Source organism: Otolemur garnettii, unplaced genomic scaffold (genome assembly GCF_000181295.1).
Source record: "Otolemur garnettii isolate 467f Iridium unplaced genomic scaffold, OtoGar3 scaffold00053, whole genome shotgun sequence".
Lineage (NCBI taxonomy): Eukaryota > Metazoa > Chordata > Mammalia > Primates > Galagidae > Otolemur > Otolemur garnettii.
In genome coordinates, this window is record NW_003852448.1 from 11,055,727 (window position 1) to 11,073,955 (window position 18,229).

Here is an 18,229-nt window from a genome sequence, read left to right on the forward strand (position 1 = left end):
GGTATCAGTTCATTTTAAAAAATCAACCAACTAGATATTTGGACACACGTCACATGTGAGACATTGTGTTAGGTTCAGAGCTAAACAGGCTGAGTGAGAGCAGGATGACCAGGCTTAGAACGCTTTAGAAAAGCAAGGGTTTTCAATTAGAGCCATCGAACGTCTGAACAATACAATATGCAGTTAAACTGCACACAATCTTTACGGGCACCCTGTACAATGTTAAACAAGTGACAACATTTAAAGTGATAGAAAATTTTAAAAGAGGTTTTGAGATCGCCAAGGGAGGAGTATTCGGGCTTTTAGCTGAGAACACGTGAGATGTAAACATTTAGGGTTCATGGAATATATTTGAATGTAAACGTGACACAAAGGAAGCAGTCGTTTTGAAATTTCAATCGCATGGGAATGTGTAAAATCGGCTTTAGATGTTTAGAGAGGCAGGAGGCCAGGAGAAGAGGGAGACCACTCTGCAGTAGCCCCAGGAGAAATCCAACAGAAACTCAAAGATGAAAGCACTTAGGACCTGTTTCCAGATGGGTGTGGGTAAGCGGCAGGAAGGCGGGCCTGAATAAGACAGGGTAATGAAGGAGTTTGCCATTTAAGATGGAACAAAAAATCTATTATTTAAGATATGAGGTGCTATCCTGTACTAGAGGCTGGCAGATAACTCCCCAGGGTGTGGAGGAGGAAATGGTACTGAAACTGGGCAGGAAAGAGGAGGGGAGGGGTCCATCCCAGTTCTGTATAGAGGAAGCACTTCCAGCAGACAGCGGCACATGGTCAGAGCATTGGTGCAAAGTAAGAAAAATGAAGCCAGATACTCCAGTCGGACTCAGGCTGTGCTGCTCCCAGGTGACAGGCTGAGACATCAGGACTGGCCCTGTAGATAGATTACTGGGAGCAATTAAAATGTCTTCCCTGCATTTTAAAATACTAACTTAGATAACGTGAGAAAGAACTTGGAAACAATAAGAGCGATTACTTGGAAGGCTCTCGTAGAATCCTAACAAGTCATGGTCCGGACATCTCAATCTCACAGTCTGTATTCAACAAATATTTCAGATGTGCTCTGTTCAACAATACCTGATCCCATGTGAATGAAAACTGAACTGGTCACTGAATATGGTAGGTAGGGCCATCAAGTGACCGAGGGTCCTGACGTCACACTCCAGTTTTCTGATGGCCAAGTTCTGCTGTGTATCGGCCAGAAGAGTCCTGAGGAGTTACTCAACTTTATTCCTGTTTTTTTTTTTTTAACCTACAAAATGCAGATGACAATGGCCTTTATCCTATGGAGCTATTGAGAGAAATAAAAGGCTTAATACATGTGTGCACATTATCTTTGTCTTAATAGTGACTGGAGTGGAAAAAGAACTCAATCAGTATTAACCAGGGGGCAATCTGGCTCCAGAGCTGAGGCTTATAACTACTCTACCTTCGTAAATAGGCCAGTGATTGAAAGAACCATTCTTCTGGCGATTACGATGCCCATGATTATCTTTTCGAGTGATGAGATTTTGAACTAGGTCGAGGAGATAATGGATGGGGGAGGCACTTTGAAGGCACTAGTGGTAATTGCTAAATCTTTACTGGGGAAGATGGTGCAGGGGAAAGACAGAAGATGGACTTTGACTTTTCCCAAGGTTTTGAACTTGGGTCACTGGAAGAATGATTTTACTATTGATATAAATGAGGCCCAAAGAAGAAGGTTCCTCAATGCCGTAGTACCCAACCCACAGGTCACTGGTGACTAAAACAAGACAATTACTGTAAAGAAGTTAGCTCAGTGGCAGGGGCAGTGCAAGTGTTCAGTATCCGTCATCCATATCACAGTCATCATGATCTTGGGATTCGATGACAGACAGTCTCATGTCCCGGGAACCTGGTTTCCACACCCCTTGTAACGGTGCAGTACACGGCCAGCTCAGCAGTTCTGAGTAAGCACATGAAGAGGTTGGGGCAAATGTGCTGCGGGGTCCAGATTTCTAACACGGCAACTTTCCTGGCCCCCGCTCCTCTAATTGAGTAAAGCACTACACACTCAGGTCCCTTGCTCCTGGAATCTGGGCTGTGGTGTCAGCTGACATCTTTGCTCTACCAAAGCTAAGACCCTGGGGGACTGTGTGCACTTTACAACTTCTCTGCTTCTAGTTTTTCCCACTTAAACCACATGTTAGATTTGTACATCAAGAAGTAATAGGAACTTGATGCCTAAGAAGACAGAGAAGGGCTGAGATGGGGCATCGGTCTGCACAGGGATTGATAGAGGCGTTTCAGGGAGGTAGATGGTTACACTCATGCCTAAGAGGGTAGGCGAAACTCACAGGCTAAGTCAGTCTGCAATGCTAGAGTTAAAAGTAAAACAGTAGGGAACTAGAATCAGAGAGAAAAAATCCTGGGCAATCAGAGGTAAGTGGTACTCCACTACCCAGCCGGGGAAAGCACAGTGGAGTCCTGTGTCAGGAGGGCAGGAGCCCAACCTCTGAACAGAGGTCCCACAGGGTCACGGCCAGGACAGAAAAGTTTCAATGACTTGACTTTGGTTTTTTTTGTCTGTTTTTCTGATTATGAAGGTAAATGGCTCCATGCCAACACTATTTAATTATTTCAAACAAAATTAGATACTCAAAATTATCCTAACTTGACTTAGATATCTAATATAAAATATGTATTCCCTAAATACTCATTAGTTAGAACAATTTCGACCTTAGATGAAGTTTTTGCCCTTACACATAAATGGAATGAAAGGCCACACTGTGTGCATGTGTGTGTGTGTTCACATACGTACATATATACACACATGCTTTAGAATATCATGTACACAGTAAAGACATTCACTCTTACTTGTCAACTTACAAAGACAGTGGCTTTTCGGTAGAGCTAATATGCTTGTGTGTCCTCTCTGTTCTGGTTTTGGAAGCAACTCCAACTAGATGCATATATTAATTTTGGAGTTTCTTGGCTATGTTCTTGCTGTTCTTTTCATAATTCCCTTTTATTCTCTTCATTTACACTAGTTATATGTGATTTTTTTTTCTCTGTGACTTATTTATACAGTAAACTGAAGCTTTTAAAACATGAGCTGGTCCCTGTCAGTATTTTTGCCTTCATTTTATTCATCATAGTTTACTAAGACTTTATCCTTTCCTTCAAATTTAAAAAAAAAATTATTATATATACATGCATACAACATGTTTTATTCATATTCCCTAAAAAAGGCGTAGAACATTGTAAAAGGCCCAGAAATCTTGCGGAAACTGGAATGGAAACGGCATCCTGGAGTGCAATTGTGAATTAAAATGCCCCACTGCTTGCTAAAGAATAAGTTAATACCCGGTACCGTAAAACTTCCTCTCCCCCAAGCCTTTTTTTTTTTTCCTCTTTCATTCTGGAATATAATCCTTCTCTAGATATAAAAAAATGCATCAGCATGTACTGATGTATAATTAAAGATTTCCCCTCAGCTTACATGATGCTAGTACAGCCACTTTGGGAACTGAAATAAAATAATAAAAAAAAAAGTCAGCTGGGTGAACCTGCCCTGAGACCCACATCCCACTCACTCAAATGGTGCCATGAGGCTCTCACAGCAAGTCTGTTTGTGAATTCAGGGGAACAAAATCAGCAAAATGTGTTACACATATGTCCAAGCATCTCTGTCATTTATTTATCTGGATGTAGGTCTCCCTCCCTCTCTCTTTTGGAGTTGACTGAAGGAGAGGACGGTACTGTCCCAACACAAACCTGAGCCCCTCCATAGAACCCTGTGAGTTAGAATCCCTCGGTTCAACCCCCTCCCTAAGGACATCCAGACACGTTTTGTCATTAGCACCTTAAAATGACAGATTTGAGTTTCACTGGAAATTCTTAGATATCACCAAGCCCATCAAAAACTAAGAAACCTAAAAATTAATTTTTAAGTATTCCTTCTGTAGAACTGCAGGATATTTAGATTATTTGGGAATAAAGTGATTGGACTTATTAGTTTGCCATTAAGAGAGAAAAATAAACATACTGTTCTCTGATAGCTAGCACTAGGTTTTTTAAAGAAGTGCCTTGTTGTATGAATCTATTTACTTATCTATTATCAATCATCTATCTATGCTAAAAAAAGAGTTTTTAAGTTACACGGAAGGTATGGCATTTGTTTGAAATTACTTGTGCATATTTTCAACTAATAAGAGGTCTTGGACACAACCCCCCAAATTCTACAGCTGAAAGACAAAATGCTCCATTTTTATGTAAATACCACTGAAATTAGCTCAAAGCTTATTACTTAAAGACAAACTTCTCAGAAATTGATTGTACACACTTTTAATTAAGAGGAGAAACTAGAATTTTTGGACTGATAGAACTGATACTATGTGCATGTAATTTCCACTTACAGTGTTGTTAGGTTAGTATGTTTCTCAGAGATATTATTCTATTTCCATCAATTGTTATCAAAAGAAAACCAATACACAGGAAATAAAGGAAATATATGGATGGAGCTGAAACACATTCTTCTTAGGAAAGTGTCACAAGAATGGAAACGGAAGTATCCAATGTACACAATACTGATATGAAACCAACAGAGAAACACCTTCCTGCCCACATGAGAGAAAAACAGAGGGATACTCAGTTGAGGGGGATCGGGGAGGAGGAAAAGGGAAAGGGAGGGAGGGAGGGGGTGGTGAGCTCCAGCCTAATGGACACAATGAAAGCGTGCCAGGCACACCCCTGGATCACACGCTCAATTAGAACTCGAACTTTGCCTCAGAAACACAAACAATGTAACCTAGCCTCATATTAACCTGAAATTTTAAAAAAATAAAACGTATGAATCAGGGGAAATTTGTTAAGAATTCAGTATAGAACTGGTAACACATCAATTAGAGGTTACCACTGTCAGTCTTCTTTGGACTTTATTTCATTCTGATTATCTATCTATCTTTATAATATATATATTTATATGCGTTTATATGTGTATAATATATATTTATAATAATAATATTGGGGTCATCTTTTACTTAACTGTTTATAAAATTTTTTATTTATAATATTATAGTTTACCATGGCATTATATTTTATTTGGGAAACATGATTTATAATGGCATAATTATATTATACTATTCCATATATTACCTACCTAAGCATACACTATTTAACATCACCTATACCTGGCCGAGAGTTTTTCAGGTATAAACCTCTCTTCGTCGGCTAGCCAATAAAGACCCCATTCCTAATTTGAAAAAAAAAAAAAAATAACCTATACCTTTTTGACAGTTTGTTTCAATTACTTTATTATTATTATTGTATGTATGTTGAGATGAGTATCTTTGTGGACTTTTTCATTTTCTTAGACTCAGAATGATTTCAATTTAATACACCAAAGGGCAGTGGTAGTCTTAAGGTTTTTAATAATTAAGATTTAAACTTGTATTAAAAATTATGTTTTACTAAATAATTCCCTAATCACTTTTCTATAAACCATAATAAATCACTTGAAGAATTTGAAATAATACCTGGAAAGATGAACATTATTTACTTTTTGAGCTATGAAAATTTATCTTAGGAAATTTTGAGATAATATCAGCAGTTACAGAGCTGAAAATGAATTTTCAGGAAACAAAACATAAAAATTTGTATTCCAAATGAGACTTTTTCCTTCCATAACGGAAAACATTTCTCAGTGCAAGTTACCACTGAACTTTGGAAATTGATGTGAATTTGTTCTTTTAAAGAAATATTAATATGTTGGTTACATTCTCAAGTGTTTACAAAACAAAGAGCAGAAATACTGTCATCGCACAGGACAGATGAGCCATGGGAGGTTTCCAGCACGTGCCCTGACCTCACTGGGACCAGCCCAGGGTTTCCCCGCCTGGTGCCCAACCGCAGACCAGCAGGATGACACCCATCCCTCCGTCCAACAGACCCCAGTGGAGCTCAAAGGTTTTAAAGGAAATTTTACAAAGAAACAAAAGTAAAATGAAACAAGATTTCCTCTGGAAATAGAAATATAAACAAAGATGACCTTTGCCCAGCACGGGTTTCTAAGTGGTGTGGGTGCTGGACAGCCACTCTAAATCTGAAGCAGTATTTACAAACCCAAGGCAGAGAGCTTTAAATACTTGAGTGTAAGCAAACAGTTGATTTAGGTCAGGTCAGATACTGAACAACTTTTCTGAAAGGGTTTGTTGATACATGGGCAGAAACTGACTTTTTTTCCCGATAGGTAAAAGAAGTCGTTAATCAAAACCTTTCTTTTTTCTGCCCTAATGAATGCTGAATCAGATTTTATGACCTTGTGAATAAATGACCTTTATGACCTTATGAACATGCGTACACACAGCACTAAGTATGGTGCTAAATATTTGTTTGCATTCAATAGTAAGAAAATTGAAGCATTTTGTAATGAGATCCCTTTTTTCCCAAAGGTAGGTAGTGTTTTTGGCTATATATCAGGTAGTGATGTACATTAACACTTTCTTTACTGTCTTTATAATATTACGATGTTCTTCCCGGGACACATACTTAGTTTCCTGATATCCAGTGATGAGTGAAAGATGCCCAGGCAGCTCAAACTTTTCAAAGCTCCAACTCTTCAAATGAAAAGGCAAATCTGTAGGGCAGTGTTTTCCGAACCCTTTTTAGAGCATGAAATCATTATATTGGATCGTGGAAAATTTGTAATAAAGAAGAAAGAGAAAATATCAAAATTATCACAGCGGCTCTAAAATAGCAAGGTAAGTTTTAGTTCATAAAATTTTGTGCCAGTGGGTCTTGAGTGTGACATGAAGTATTTTCTTACCGTGTTTTGATCAAAACCATGTGAAAAGCAAAGCTCTATGCCCACCTTCCCCGGGGTTTGGAATTTTAAAATTTTAAACAGAATTTACCTCCCAGAGTGAACAGGTGTTACCCAGTCACCCGTTTTTAGCCCATGCTTCCCCCTCCTTTTAGCACTTACTCCTAGTTAAAAGCAATGCATAAACACATATTAATAAATCAGCAACTGCTCTCCTAAAGAAAGAAACACGGTAGAATTTGTTTTAAAAATTGATGTTTTAATGCTGAATCGTGAAAAATACTTTCATGGAAAGATAACCCACTGCAAATTCAAGGTCGCTTGGAGACTGACTTAATTTCATACGTGAAAGCTGCCATCAATTCAAGCTTTCTAATTTGTCACGCAAAAAACCCAGATTGTATAGAAAGAATTCACTGAGCCCAACCTCTAACCACTTTATGCAAAACGAAACATCTTCTGGTACCTACTGCTCTTTATATATGAGGCCCTTCATCATCTGAAACACCTAACAGTCATCTAGCACACTGTTTGAAAACCAGGAAAATGAAATTTCTGTAACTGTCAAAAAAATATACTTGGGGCGATTAGCGAGTGTCTTAAAAAAAGTAATCACAACTTGTAGGCAAAGATACAGAGAGAGAATGAAGAATATACCAACTATTATAGTGAATATTATATATACTGAATATTATATCACAAGTAGAAGATTTATTTTGTTAATGTCTCCCAAAATAATCTTACCCCAGATGAAACAAAAATATTTTGAACCAGTTGAGTTACTTTCATCCTGGACCTCAGAACGTTTTAACTAAAACCAAAATCAAGTTACCGGCATATTCTGAGACTCTGAATCTCTACCGACCTCTCAACTGTTTTGTGCACGTACACCAACATCTTACCAGTGGCTATTTTTCTTTTCTAGATTTTCTGCATGTTCTAAAGTTTTGCAACCAAGTTTTTTTCTAATAAAGAAGGAAAAACTGATTGACATATTTCAATGCTCCTGCTGATGAGAGTAGAATGGGATATGATATAGATGTATTTCCCTTCATTAAAGCAAAGGTTAGAGTCCTAGGCTAACTATTTTCTTAATGTCGCTAATTTACTAAGTTACTCACACATTTGATTGAATTTGTCAAAATACATTAAAATACAGAAGAAATTGTCTTCTATGAACTCCACATGGATTTTTAGGATGCTTAAATGAGTAAAAAATATATATTTTCAATGAAGTGGGGTTTTTTTAGCTACTCTTTTCAAATCAGTAAGCATTGATTACTAATTAAATCTTACTTTTCCTGTAAGTGTACAGGAAAAAAAAAAGAAATATTTGAAACAATAATGTATTCTCATTGGACTATGTACAGGTTAAGACTACAGAAATGTCAGTTTGTTGACTTTGCTCAGATTCTCAGCTGAATTATTTCTACAGCCCATTTTCATTATCTCTAAGCTAATCTATTAAGGTAAATTAGTTGTCACATATCAGATTCCTTTCTCTTTCTTTTATTTTTTGAATAGACACAGATTAAATTAGATGAGAGTATCTTAGAGTCCTAAATTAGGGAAAATCAAATTAATAAATGTTTATTGATCACTATGTTTAAGATTTATTCTTTTAAACATAATGGTTCCTGTTCTATGGAAACCTGCCAACAAGTTTTTTTTTTTTCCTAGAGAATATAAGAAAGGAGGACTTCATACCAATATTTTTATGTGTTTAGGCATTAGAAAAAGAAATCATTAATCATAACAAACTCTACTGGGGACTTTCTCAACTGTGGTAAACATTTGTAGGTATATTTGTTTTATCTGCTATTCTGGTCTCTCCAGATACTTTCTATTGGCTCTAAATCTCCTGAGGTAAAATTATACTGCAAAGTCATGATAAAATATGGTTTATTAATCATTCTGAACATGCCAGGAAAAAACAAAACAAAGCAAAAACAGAGAAAGCGATTCTGTAGGTATTTCACCACAGCTTTGGATTTCAGTAACTTAGATAAATCTGTGACATAACAGTTGTGTTTTCCTTGAATGCCTTTTAGTAACAGACACAGCACAAGGCCATACAGAAAGACAGCGCCTTTCAGCAGGAGATGGTCTGGTGGGGAACTAAGTCAAGGGCCAGAGGACTGAGCTCATGTGTTCCCCAAGCATCAACAGTATGACAGGTGGGGTTCTATGTGCCAGAGACAGAAGAGTCATGGCCACTGCCCTCCAGGATCAGATGGGCTAGACGGGAAAGGAAATGACTGCAAATACTACAGCGTGTTAGGAGCTGTGTCAGGCTTCCATGGAGGGAGGGTGCCACGAGGGGTGATGGCCTGTCTAGGAGTCAGAATCCCAAATCACGTCATGACCTCTCGCCTTACTTGATGAATCTGTCGTCACCGTTCAACAAATGTTACTTTTCTCTGTCCTCCCATTTCCAAGTGTTCTTTACAAAGCAAACATGAGCATTTCAAGGAACAACTAGAGAAATCTGCTGAAAAATTTTACTACACATTGGTCTATATCATGCCTATTTTTTAAATAACTTCTCTATCAGCTTTCTTTATACCATAGTAAGCAAAGATTATTCCAATTCTAAGTGTATTCAAATAACAAGTGTATTACCCAAGCTGAAGCTTATCACATCACTATAAAACCAAGTTTAAAAATATTCTCTGTTTAGCCACGCCAGTCTTCCCTCAGTAGATACACACGTTGTCATTCCACTTTATATTCATTCCTGATTTTTCCTCCAATAATTTTCATAATTTTAGCATCACCATTTTGAAGTTCTGATTTAGTTAGTAGAATATTCATTTAAAGTTATAATTAAATTAATATCATCTTGTTACTAATAGTAAAAGGCATTAGAATGTCCATGAAGTCAAAAAATACCAGATACTTACTGTTGAACAGAAGTGAAGGCATACTTGAAACTAACTAAGAGAATGGAATTGGAGGCTCGGTGCCCATAGCCCACTGGTTACAGTGCTGGCCACATACACCAAGGCTGGCAGGTTTGAACCCAGCCTGGGCCAGGTAGACAATAATGACAACTGCAACAGAAAAATAGCTGGGTGTTGTGGCGGGCACCTATAGTTCCAGCTATGTGGGAGACTGAGGCCAAGAGAATCTCTTAAGCCCAAGAGGTAGAGGTTGCTGTGAGCTATGACACCACAGGGCTCTACTCAGGGCGACATAGTGAGACTCTGTCTCAAAACAAAACAAAAAAAGGAATGGAATTGGAATGTTCCTAACACAAAGAAAAGACAAATCCCTGAGGTGGTGGATTACCCTGATTTGATTAACACACCGTATGCCTGTATCACAACGTCTCAAATACTCTCTAAATATATACAACTATTATGTATCCATGATAATTAAAAACAAAATTTTTTTTAAAGTTTCCAGATACTGTTATTTTTTTAAAAGAACTTTTCTTAAAGCATAAAATGTTCACTTAGAAGAACAATAATTTCTCTATTAAATAAAAACTCACATTTCTAAGGAATAGATTTTAATACTCTAAGACAGTGGATCTCAACCTTCCTAATGCCGCAACCCTTTAATACAGTTCCTTATGTTGTGGTGACCCCCAGCCATAAAATTATTTTCATACACCTGAATTTGTACGGGTGTATGTGATGTCCCAAAGGGGTCACGACCCACAGGTTGAGAACTATTGCTCTAAGACAATCTCGACCTGCATTTTCACATTTGCCCATAACTTGTCCCCTCTTATCAATTTCCCAAGTTTTCCTCATTCAATCAGCACACAGCACTGATTAAAACGTATCTCCAAAATTTGAATTAAAACATAACCCCCAGGTTGTAAAACCAATAAAACAAAACAACAAAACAAACACAATGTCAGCTCTGAACATCACAAAGCAACGTGAGGAGCGACTGCCGCCCGGACCCACTGACCTGAGGAGATGTCTATCTGGCCCATCTTGGTCTGCGTGATGTTGATGTGGACGCCCACTTTGCTTTCCGTCAGGTCGATCTCCACGTTGCCCAGATTCTCTGCAAAGTGGCTGAAGACCAGGAGACCACTGGGGTTCCATGTCCTGAACTGGAAACTGACTGAGAATAGGTCCTGGTTAAGCCGTCCGGGCACCTCCAGGTAACTTGTAGCATTGAAAAAGACAGGCACTGTGTAGGGCTCCACACAGGAGAAGCTCAAATTTCCCTGGAAGAGAGGAGGGCACGCTTTGAGGCAAGTGTGGAATGACACGCACACCACTGACTAAGCTACAGGTCTACAGATTTTGAGCCTGAGCCTGTGCCAACCTCACACACAGCAGTGTGGCCTGGATTCAGTGAACGGAAGCAGCACCGTGAGTCCACTAGGGGTGTGAGACCTGACGTCTTGCAGCTGTCGTCTGTCCAGGAGGGTGTAAGGCAACATCCACTGTAGGCCTGACCGCCAGACAGCCTGACACGATGGGATGATCATGACAGGCATTTGTGTGGTGTGTTTGAGGGTGGACATCTGGCCAAACACAGGGTCAGGGAGAGGGTGTCCCCGTCCTCTTCTGAGTGGTCCAGGCCGATGCTCATCCATATTTTACTTCCTCTGACCTCAGTGGGAATGTGGTTATTTGTTTGCTATTTACAAAACTGATACTTTGGAGAAATATCCTTGGATTGTATCTGCACACCTAATATATATATGAATCAATGTTAACTATTTAGCATCAGCATAATTGTGATTGTTTAGATTATCTTGTTTTCCAGCTCTCAATCTCATTTAAATTCCATGAAATGTGCTTACATTACAATGCACTAATGCTTGCATTACCAGGAACATAACTAGACAAGGTGAGAACAAAACTTGCCATGATTTAAGCGCATCCCTCTCTCGTATACTCCTCCTTGGTACAAACACACACACAGAATTGACTGACCCTTCAGGTACGTTCAGACTGTTCCCGACTTCAGGGCTTACACTCCTGCATTTTATATTTGCGTGTCTAGGTACTGTCCCTTTAAGATCTGAAAATCTACATTTGCTTCCAATGAGAACAACTTGTATCAATAATCCCCCAAACAACAGAGGCTGGCACAGATGAGAGGGAAAGAGATCTCTGTCAGAAAATTTTAAGGGATGTAATTTGATGAAGTTCTCATCAGGTTCTTCTCCGTGTGTGTGTGTCTGTGTGTACGTGTCTGTCTATCTTTGTGTGTGTGTGTACATGTATATATATAAATACTCCATGTATAACCCACAGGCCTAGTCCTTCCATCTCTGTACATTGACCAATAGATCTGAGGCAGGCTGTCTCCTTGAATTAATATTCAAATTAAATTTTCTCTGTACCTGCACAGAGGATTATTTTTAAATGCTTGGTTTTGCCAATGAAAAGAACTGCCTGTGCATAATTGCTGAGATATCATATCTGACCACATGCTTGGGCTGAAGGGACTTTCCAGGGCAATATCAAAGATCCTTCTTGAGTGATGGTGTTGACTCTGAAGTCAGTATATAATGAAGGAAAGGATGAGTGTGGGGACGGCAGGAGGATGAGTGCTGAATCAATTTCACTGAAATGCCAGCACTTGACATCTTTGAAAGCAAATTTCTTTTATAAATATTTGCCTGTGAAGGGCCTCTTGTGAATGTCCTCCTTGGCTCTCTCCTGCCTAAGGTTTTCTCCACGTACACGGATTTTGATTGAGGTGTCTATTTTGTCTGCTCAGGCAATTATTTGTTAAAATAAAAGATGCTTATAGATCATTTTCGCTTTACTAAATATTTTTACTCTTCCAGTTTGAAACCTTCCTGTAAACACAATACATTTTGCAGTTAAAGTTGATCTTGGAACGAGACTTCATGGCCCAATTCACTGTAGTGTGGGGCCCTAACAGACACCTTCTCCGGGCCAGCAGTGAGATCTGGGCTGAAGGAACATCTCACCTCTTTGTAAAGGTGCAAATAATGGAGACGGGATTCTGATTATTTGGATTCTGCACCTCTGTAGCTTAAGCAGCAATTTCTTGACAACAGAAAAGACCCTGGTGCCATCTTATCCAAAGCTTAAAATTAAAAAATTTTAAAAAGTATTTTAAAAAGTTATGTTTATGGCTCTGTGCCACATGCACTGGAGCTGGTGGGTTTGAATCCAGCCCTGGCCTGCAAATAACAATGACAACTACAACCAAAAAATGGACAGATGTTGTGGCAGGCGCCTGTGGTCCCAGCTACTTGGGTGGCTGAGGCAAGAGAATCGCTGAAGCCCTGGAGTTGGAGGTTGCTGTGAGTTGTGATGCCACAGTACTCTATTGAGGGGGATAAAGTGAGACTCTGTTCTACAAAAAAAGAAAGAAAGAAAGAAAGAAATTGTCCAGGAGCAGTGTTTGAGAGGTAAAGTGAGGGTCAGTGAGGGGTCAGAGAACGGCCATCACAGGGGCACCTGAGTCAACGGGAACAGGGGGAATATTAGAAAAATCAAGTAACAGCCATTCTGTCAATACACTGCATTACTTGGACTAAAATGTCAATAGCAGTCAATGGCTATTTCCTTTGTCCTTTGAACATCATATATTCAAAGATACTACAAAAATGTACATTTACAACTCTAAACCATGGAAGCATGTTGGCTCAACAAGTGAAGGGGCAGGGTCGATAATGTCCTGAAAGTCAAGGATTATGAGTGAAATTTCAGGCATAAAGAACTCAAAGGTCTCAATATATACACACACACACACACACACACACATATATGTTTACATATAAATTCTGCTCTACATAAGAAACACAGCATGAAAGATGACCACTCCCTGTGGAATCACAGACTGTGAGATTCCACAACCTGTTTCTGCTGCTCCTTGTCACTTTGGAAAGTTAGTTTTTCATGTTAAGTCTCAGTTTTCCTATCGACCCCTTTATTGTTCTTAGATGATCATAAATGTAGGTGACGGGTCGGCACCATGTCTGCTGCCTATAAATGGAGATATTACTGTGTCTCTTCACAGTTGATATATTTTACGAAAAAAGTTCCTCAAAGTTCAATTCTTAACTTGTAGTATAAATTCATCATTACTTTTAAGAAAAATATTTATAAAAGAATCAGTTTGCATGAAGTTATTATTTTAGAGTTTCTTATATGAGAGCTAAACTTTCCATTTATTTAGGGATTTCCATTTGTGTAATCATTTTGTGAAAACCTTAGGCTCAAATTCAGGGCAATGTGACCAGAGATATTTTCCACTTCCAGAGAGTAATATCCTTTCATGCTCATGGGTCTGTGCAATCCTGGGCTGTTCTAAATCACATTTCAGGGCTAAAGTAGGGCCTGATCTTTCAGGACCGTCGGGAACCCCTGGAATTAATTTTCATGTTAATATCTTTCAGGCATCTTAAGTAGGTTCATGAATGTGCTGGGGCTTCTTTGATTTTTTTCCCCTCTTCTTCCTTAAATCTAGTTAAAATCCAGCACCAAGTCACACAAGAGGTAGAAGGAAATCCCTGTGAGCTACTGTGGCACAACTTTCTCCATCCAGTGGTAATATATCTTCACGAGTATCTTCATGACTCCAAGTAACTCTAAAGTTTGTTTCACACTGTTGAGCCTAACACAAATCTGAGGGAAAATGTGATGATTGCATTGCTGTTCAACAGTCCGTAAAAAACAAAACGTTCTTTGATTCTTTAAGGACCAATATTTGGGGAGTGAAACTTCTTACCACATTTGACGGCTCTAATTTCTTCCTTCTGGCTAGATCAGTAATGTTGATGCCGTTGTAGTTGATGCTTTCCATACAGCCTTTGAAATTCTTCCTGCTGCTGGAGCTGGGTTTGCCAGAGAAAGGGATGCCTCCGAAGGTTATCTTTGAGGAAAAAATAAACTGTAAACATCCACACTGCATTACAATAAACTAGACAAAACTCTGATCCAGGCAGGCTGAAGTGTCTTTCTCTAAATCAAATATATACACATTATAGTATTCTGCCTCCGGAAGCTGATACACATTATGTTGCTATTGAAATGCACAATAGAATCATTAATTCTGATAATTAGATTGTAACTTGAACAAGGATATAGTAATACTTCTTTGTGTTTTTTGCTACCCAAAGGCATTTTATAAATTTTCTGGAGAATGTTTTAAACGATTTTTATCCAGCAAACTCCTTTGAACAAATAACATTGAAATATATTTTATGTTTATTATTCAAAGATGTACTATCAATAAGTGTCTCATGAGATATCCCACACTAATACAAGTTCATAAAACCACAGGCCCAAGCAAGTAATATTGTATTGATCTTATGTACACTTGTAGTGTAATGGCCATTAAAGTCAAAAGTTCATTAAACTTATTTTGAATAGAAAAAATAGTTCAAAATTTTATTACTATGTTAACTAGGGACCTCTTAGGCCTTGGAGGCTATAAGTTGAGCGGGATAGGCTTAAAGATATTACGGGTCTTCCAAACCCTAATAACTGAGGACATTATCACTGTGTTCCTCTGGCTTCTACTACCCATAGATAGGAAGGAGGCAGTTTTTCATATATCATTGCTCAAGTTATAGTATTTGATACTATAAAATTATAGTATTAAATTCACATAATACAAAATTACATTTACTATCAATCTGCATAAGCAATTATTGCATTTACTGCTAACAGTGAATTGGGAGTAATGAAGCTAATTTCTACTCACAGTTGGAACATCAAGATATATGATTCAGATGTATACACCTTTTAAATTATATTTAACCTTACCATTTTCAGTTTTTCTTAAATGTTTTAAAAATAAAAGCAATAGTGAAGGCTTTTTTAAAAGTAAGGACTTCCTATTGGAAACACAGGCAGAGATCGTTGTGTTCTAGAAGGCCCATGGATGAATTATGTTCTGTTATTTAGTGTCACAGCATTTTAAATGCTTAATTAGCTTTAGGGGGAAAAGTTAATGACAGTTTATGAAACAAAAGTAAAAATCCTTAAAAGGCTTTGTGGAAAATAAAATTAGTACAAATTAAAGACTGGCCACAGAGTTTGTACATGCAAAGGAAAATGCAGAAAAAATAAAATAGATACAAAAAATTAGGAAACAACATAAGCAGAAATCGAGAGTAATCTAAAGCAGAATCATTAAGACAATAATTTTATGTTGCATTGACTGAACAAGTAAGTGTACCTCATACCAAAGTAATTGGTTCTGATACTAAAATTGGAGCACTATATTTCCTGTTTCTTAGATGAATTTCTTTTCCGGCTCTAAGTAATACAATCGTCTATGGTTGAAGATATTTAGCATTCCATTTGAATAATGTTATTAAGTAATAGCTTAAAGTGGTCGCTTCCCTCCTCTGTGTGCGGAGTTTAATTTGGGTCTTCCCTTGTCAGATGCTGGTTCAAATGCTTCATGTTTTCTCTGTTCTCAGAAACTCTGGGTACACGTCCTACCTCATGTCCATGCTCAAGTTCACACCTTGCTAACCATTAAGTGGTTTCTAATCCTAATTCCTAATATAACTAATTATATGATATTAGGTTGTCACTTAACTCTTTCTAGTAGAATATTCTGATTGTTAAAATGTGTGGCTAGACCACAAAATATATTCTGATATTTTAAAGACTCTGATAAGAAGAAAAAAATGTTGCAGTTGTCAACTTAATATTCTGCTATTTGTGTGGCTCATATAATGGACTTATTTACCACATTGCCATTCAGTAATCTTGCCTCTAAAGACATAACTACAATAACAATTTGGTTAGCTACCGAATGTTTACAAAATGTGGTGGAGACTACTACATACTTCTAAGTATTATTTTTTTCTCACTTTCTTTAGGGTAAAAAAAATAATGCTTTTCAGGTAGGCCCATCTCTCCTTGGTTGATAGAAGATGTTTACCAACTTCTTAAAAGCCAAAGTTACTTTTGGCTTCATAATAATTAAGTGCAAGAGTTGTGTGATCCTAAGAACTGTCATCCAAACAGGGAGGGGGCACAGTCGTCTTTATGAAACTACCATTACCTAGGGCTACCCACCTCCAGACCCCCTTTATTTAAAAGAAGAAATAAATATGCACCTGCTCTATGCAGCTGAACCTTACAGGACATATGTATGTATTTTTCTGAGACTTCCCGTTGTCTCCTTAAATAACTCTATGACAAATATAGCATTTGATTCATTTCATGGGAGGAGAATATGACTTGTCCATTATCACATGACCAGTAAGAGTCAGAAAGGGATTCCGACTCTGTCTTCTGCTTCTGTTTGGGCCTATGTGATGGATTTTCTTTAAAATCCTCACAGGTCATGGTTCTGCCACAGACAAGAAGGAACCATTCCTCAACTTCCCAGCAGAGCTGTACTGCAAAAGTTAATAGTGTCATGTCCAAATCCAGAATAGCCTGGAATTCAACTGTGGAACAGAGAGAATGGTCTTGAACTCCTGAGCTCAAGCAATCCACCCACCTCAGCCTTCCAGAGGGCTAGGATTAGAGGAGTGAGCCACCGTGTCCAGCCTATGGCAAACATCTTCGTAAAGAACTTTTTTCTCCATGTATGAGTAACAGCCTTGATGGACATTTTAAGATTTAATTGCTCCAAATAACAACTTTTAAGACCTGGTATGCCTACTATAAGTTACGAGAACGTTATTTTTACTATATCAAAATTATCATTTATTATTTCTTAATATCTACCTCTCTGCAGTGATGAATTTATAAATCACTTAATATAAACCAGAAACCAGGAGTGCTTATTGAATATTTTATAATGAACAGTAGACAATCCCATGTGTGTAGCATACTGCATTGTGAAGAACTGGAAATGTAGTTAAGTAGCAGTGGAAAGATTATAAATTGATGTGTTCTGAATTTATTAAATGGCCCTGATAGCATGGTCCCGTCCCTCTTTTTCAAATTATTACATTGGCACTAAGATTTTAAAAATATCTCAAGTACCCATGATAGTCAATTAAGAAATAAATAAAATGACATGGATTCATAAATTAGGTTAAAATTGTTACTTTTGTTTTGCCTGGAAAAGAAAACGAGAACCGCTCAGGTTGTATGTGATGGGCAGTAAGGGCCAGCGCTGCCACAGGGGCCTTGGCTCCAGTACCTCGTAGTCCAGGTCCAGGTAGTCAAACTCGCCGTTGGTGCGAAAGTGCTGCGTGCCCCTGTCCAGAGTGAGGTTAATGCTCCGTCCCTGGCGCTCGATGACCACAGAGTGCCAGTGGTGGTCGTCCAGCAAACTTCCTGTCATCACTGAGGTGTGGCCATAGATGGGGCCCAGCTGGTTGCTTCCTGTGTCACAAGAGTGAAAAAGAAAGGCAATGATTACACGGCCAGCTCCACTTCGCGGAAGATATTTCCTTTCCAATACCTAGAGGCTGACGTTCTGTCAAGCTCTGTCCATTGACGTTTACCTGGGAAAACCAGGATGTTAGTGTCCTCTAAGGCCGTTTATGTTTAAAGTACG

The 18,229-nt window shown here is 38.3% G+C and overlaps 1 protein-coding gene across 2 annotated transcripts in view; it reads right to left on the reverse strand.

Moving 5' to 3' along the window:
* The window catches only part of CNTNAP2 (contactin associated protein like 2), a 1,940,687-nt gene that overhangs the window by 1,080,238 nt on the left and 842,220 nt on the right, over positions 1–18,229 (reverse strand). For both annotated transcript variants that reach the window (XM_012806491.1, XM_012806492.1), the window contains 3 exons: positions 17,870–18,054; positions 14,480–14,623; positions 10,718–10,982 (listed from right to left, as the gene is read on the reverse strand). In XM_012806491.1, coding sequence (XP_012661945.1) covers positions 10,718–10,982; positions 14,480–14,623; positions 17,870–18,054 — 594 coding nt within the window. The remainder of the gene's footprint in view (positions 1–10,717; positions 10,983–14,479; positions 14,624–17,869; positions 18,055–18,229) is intronic.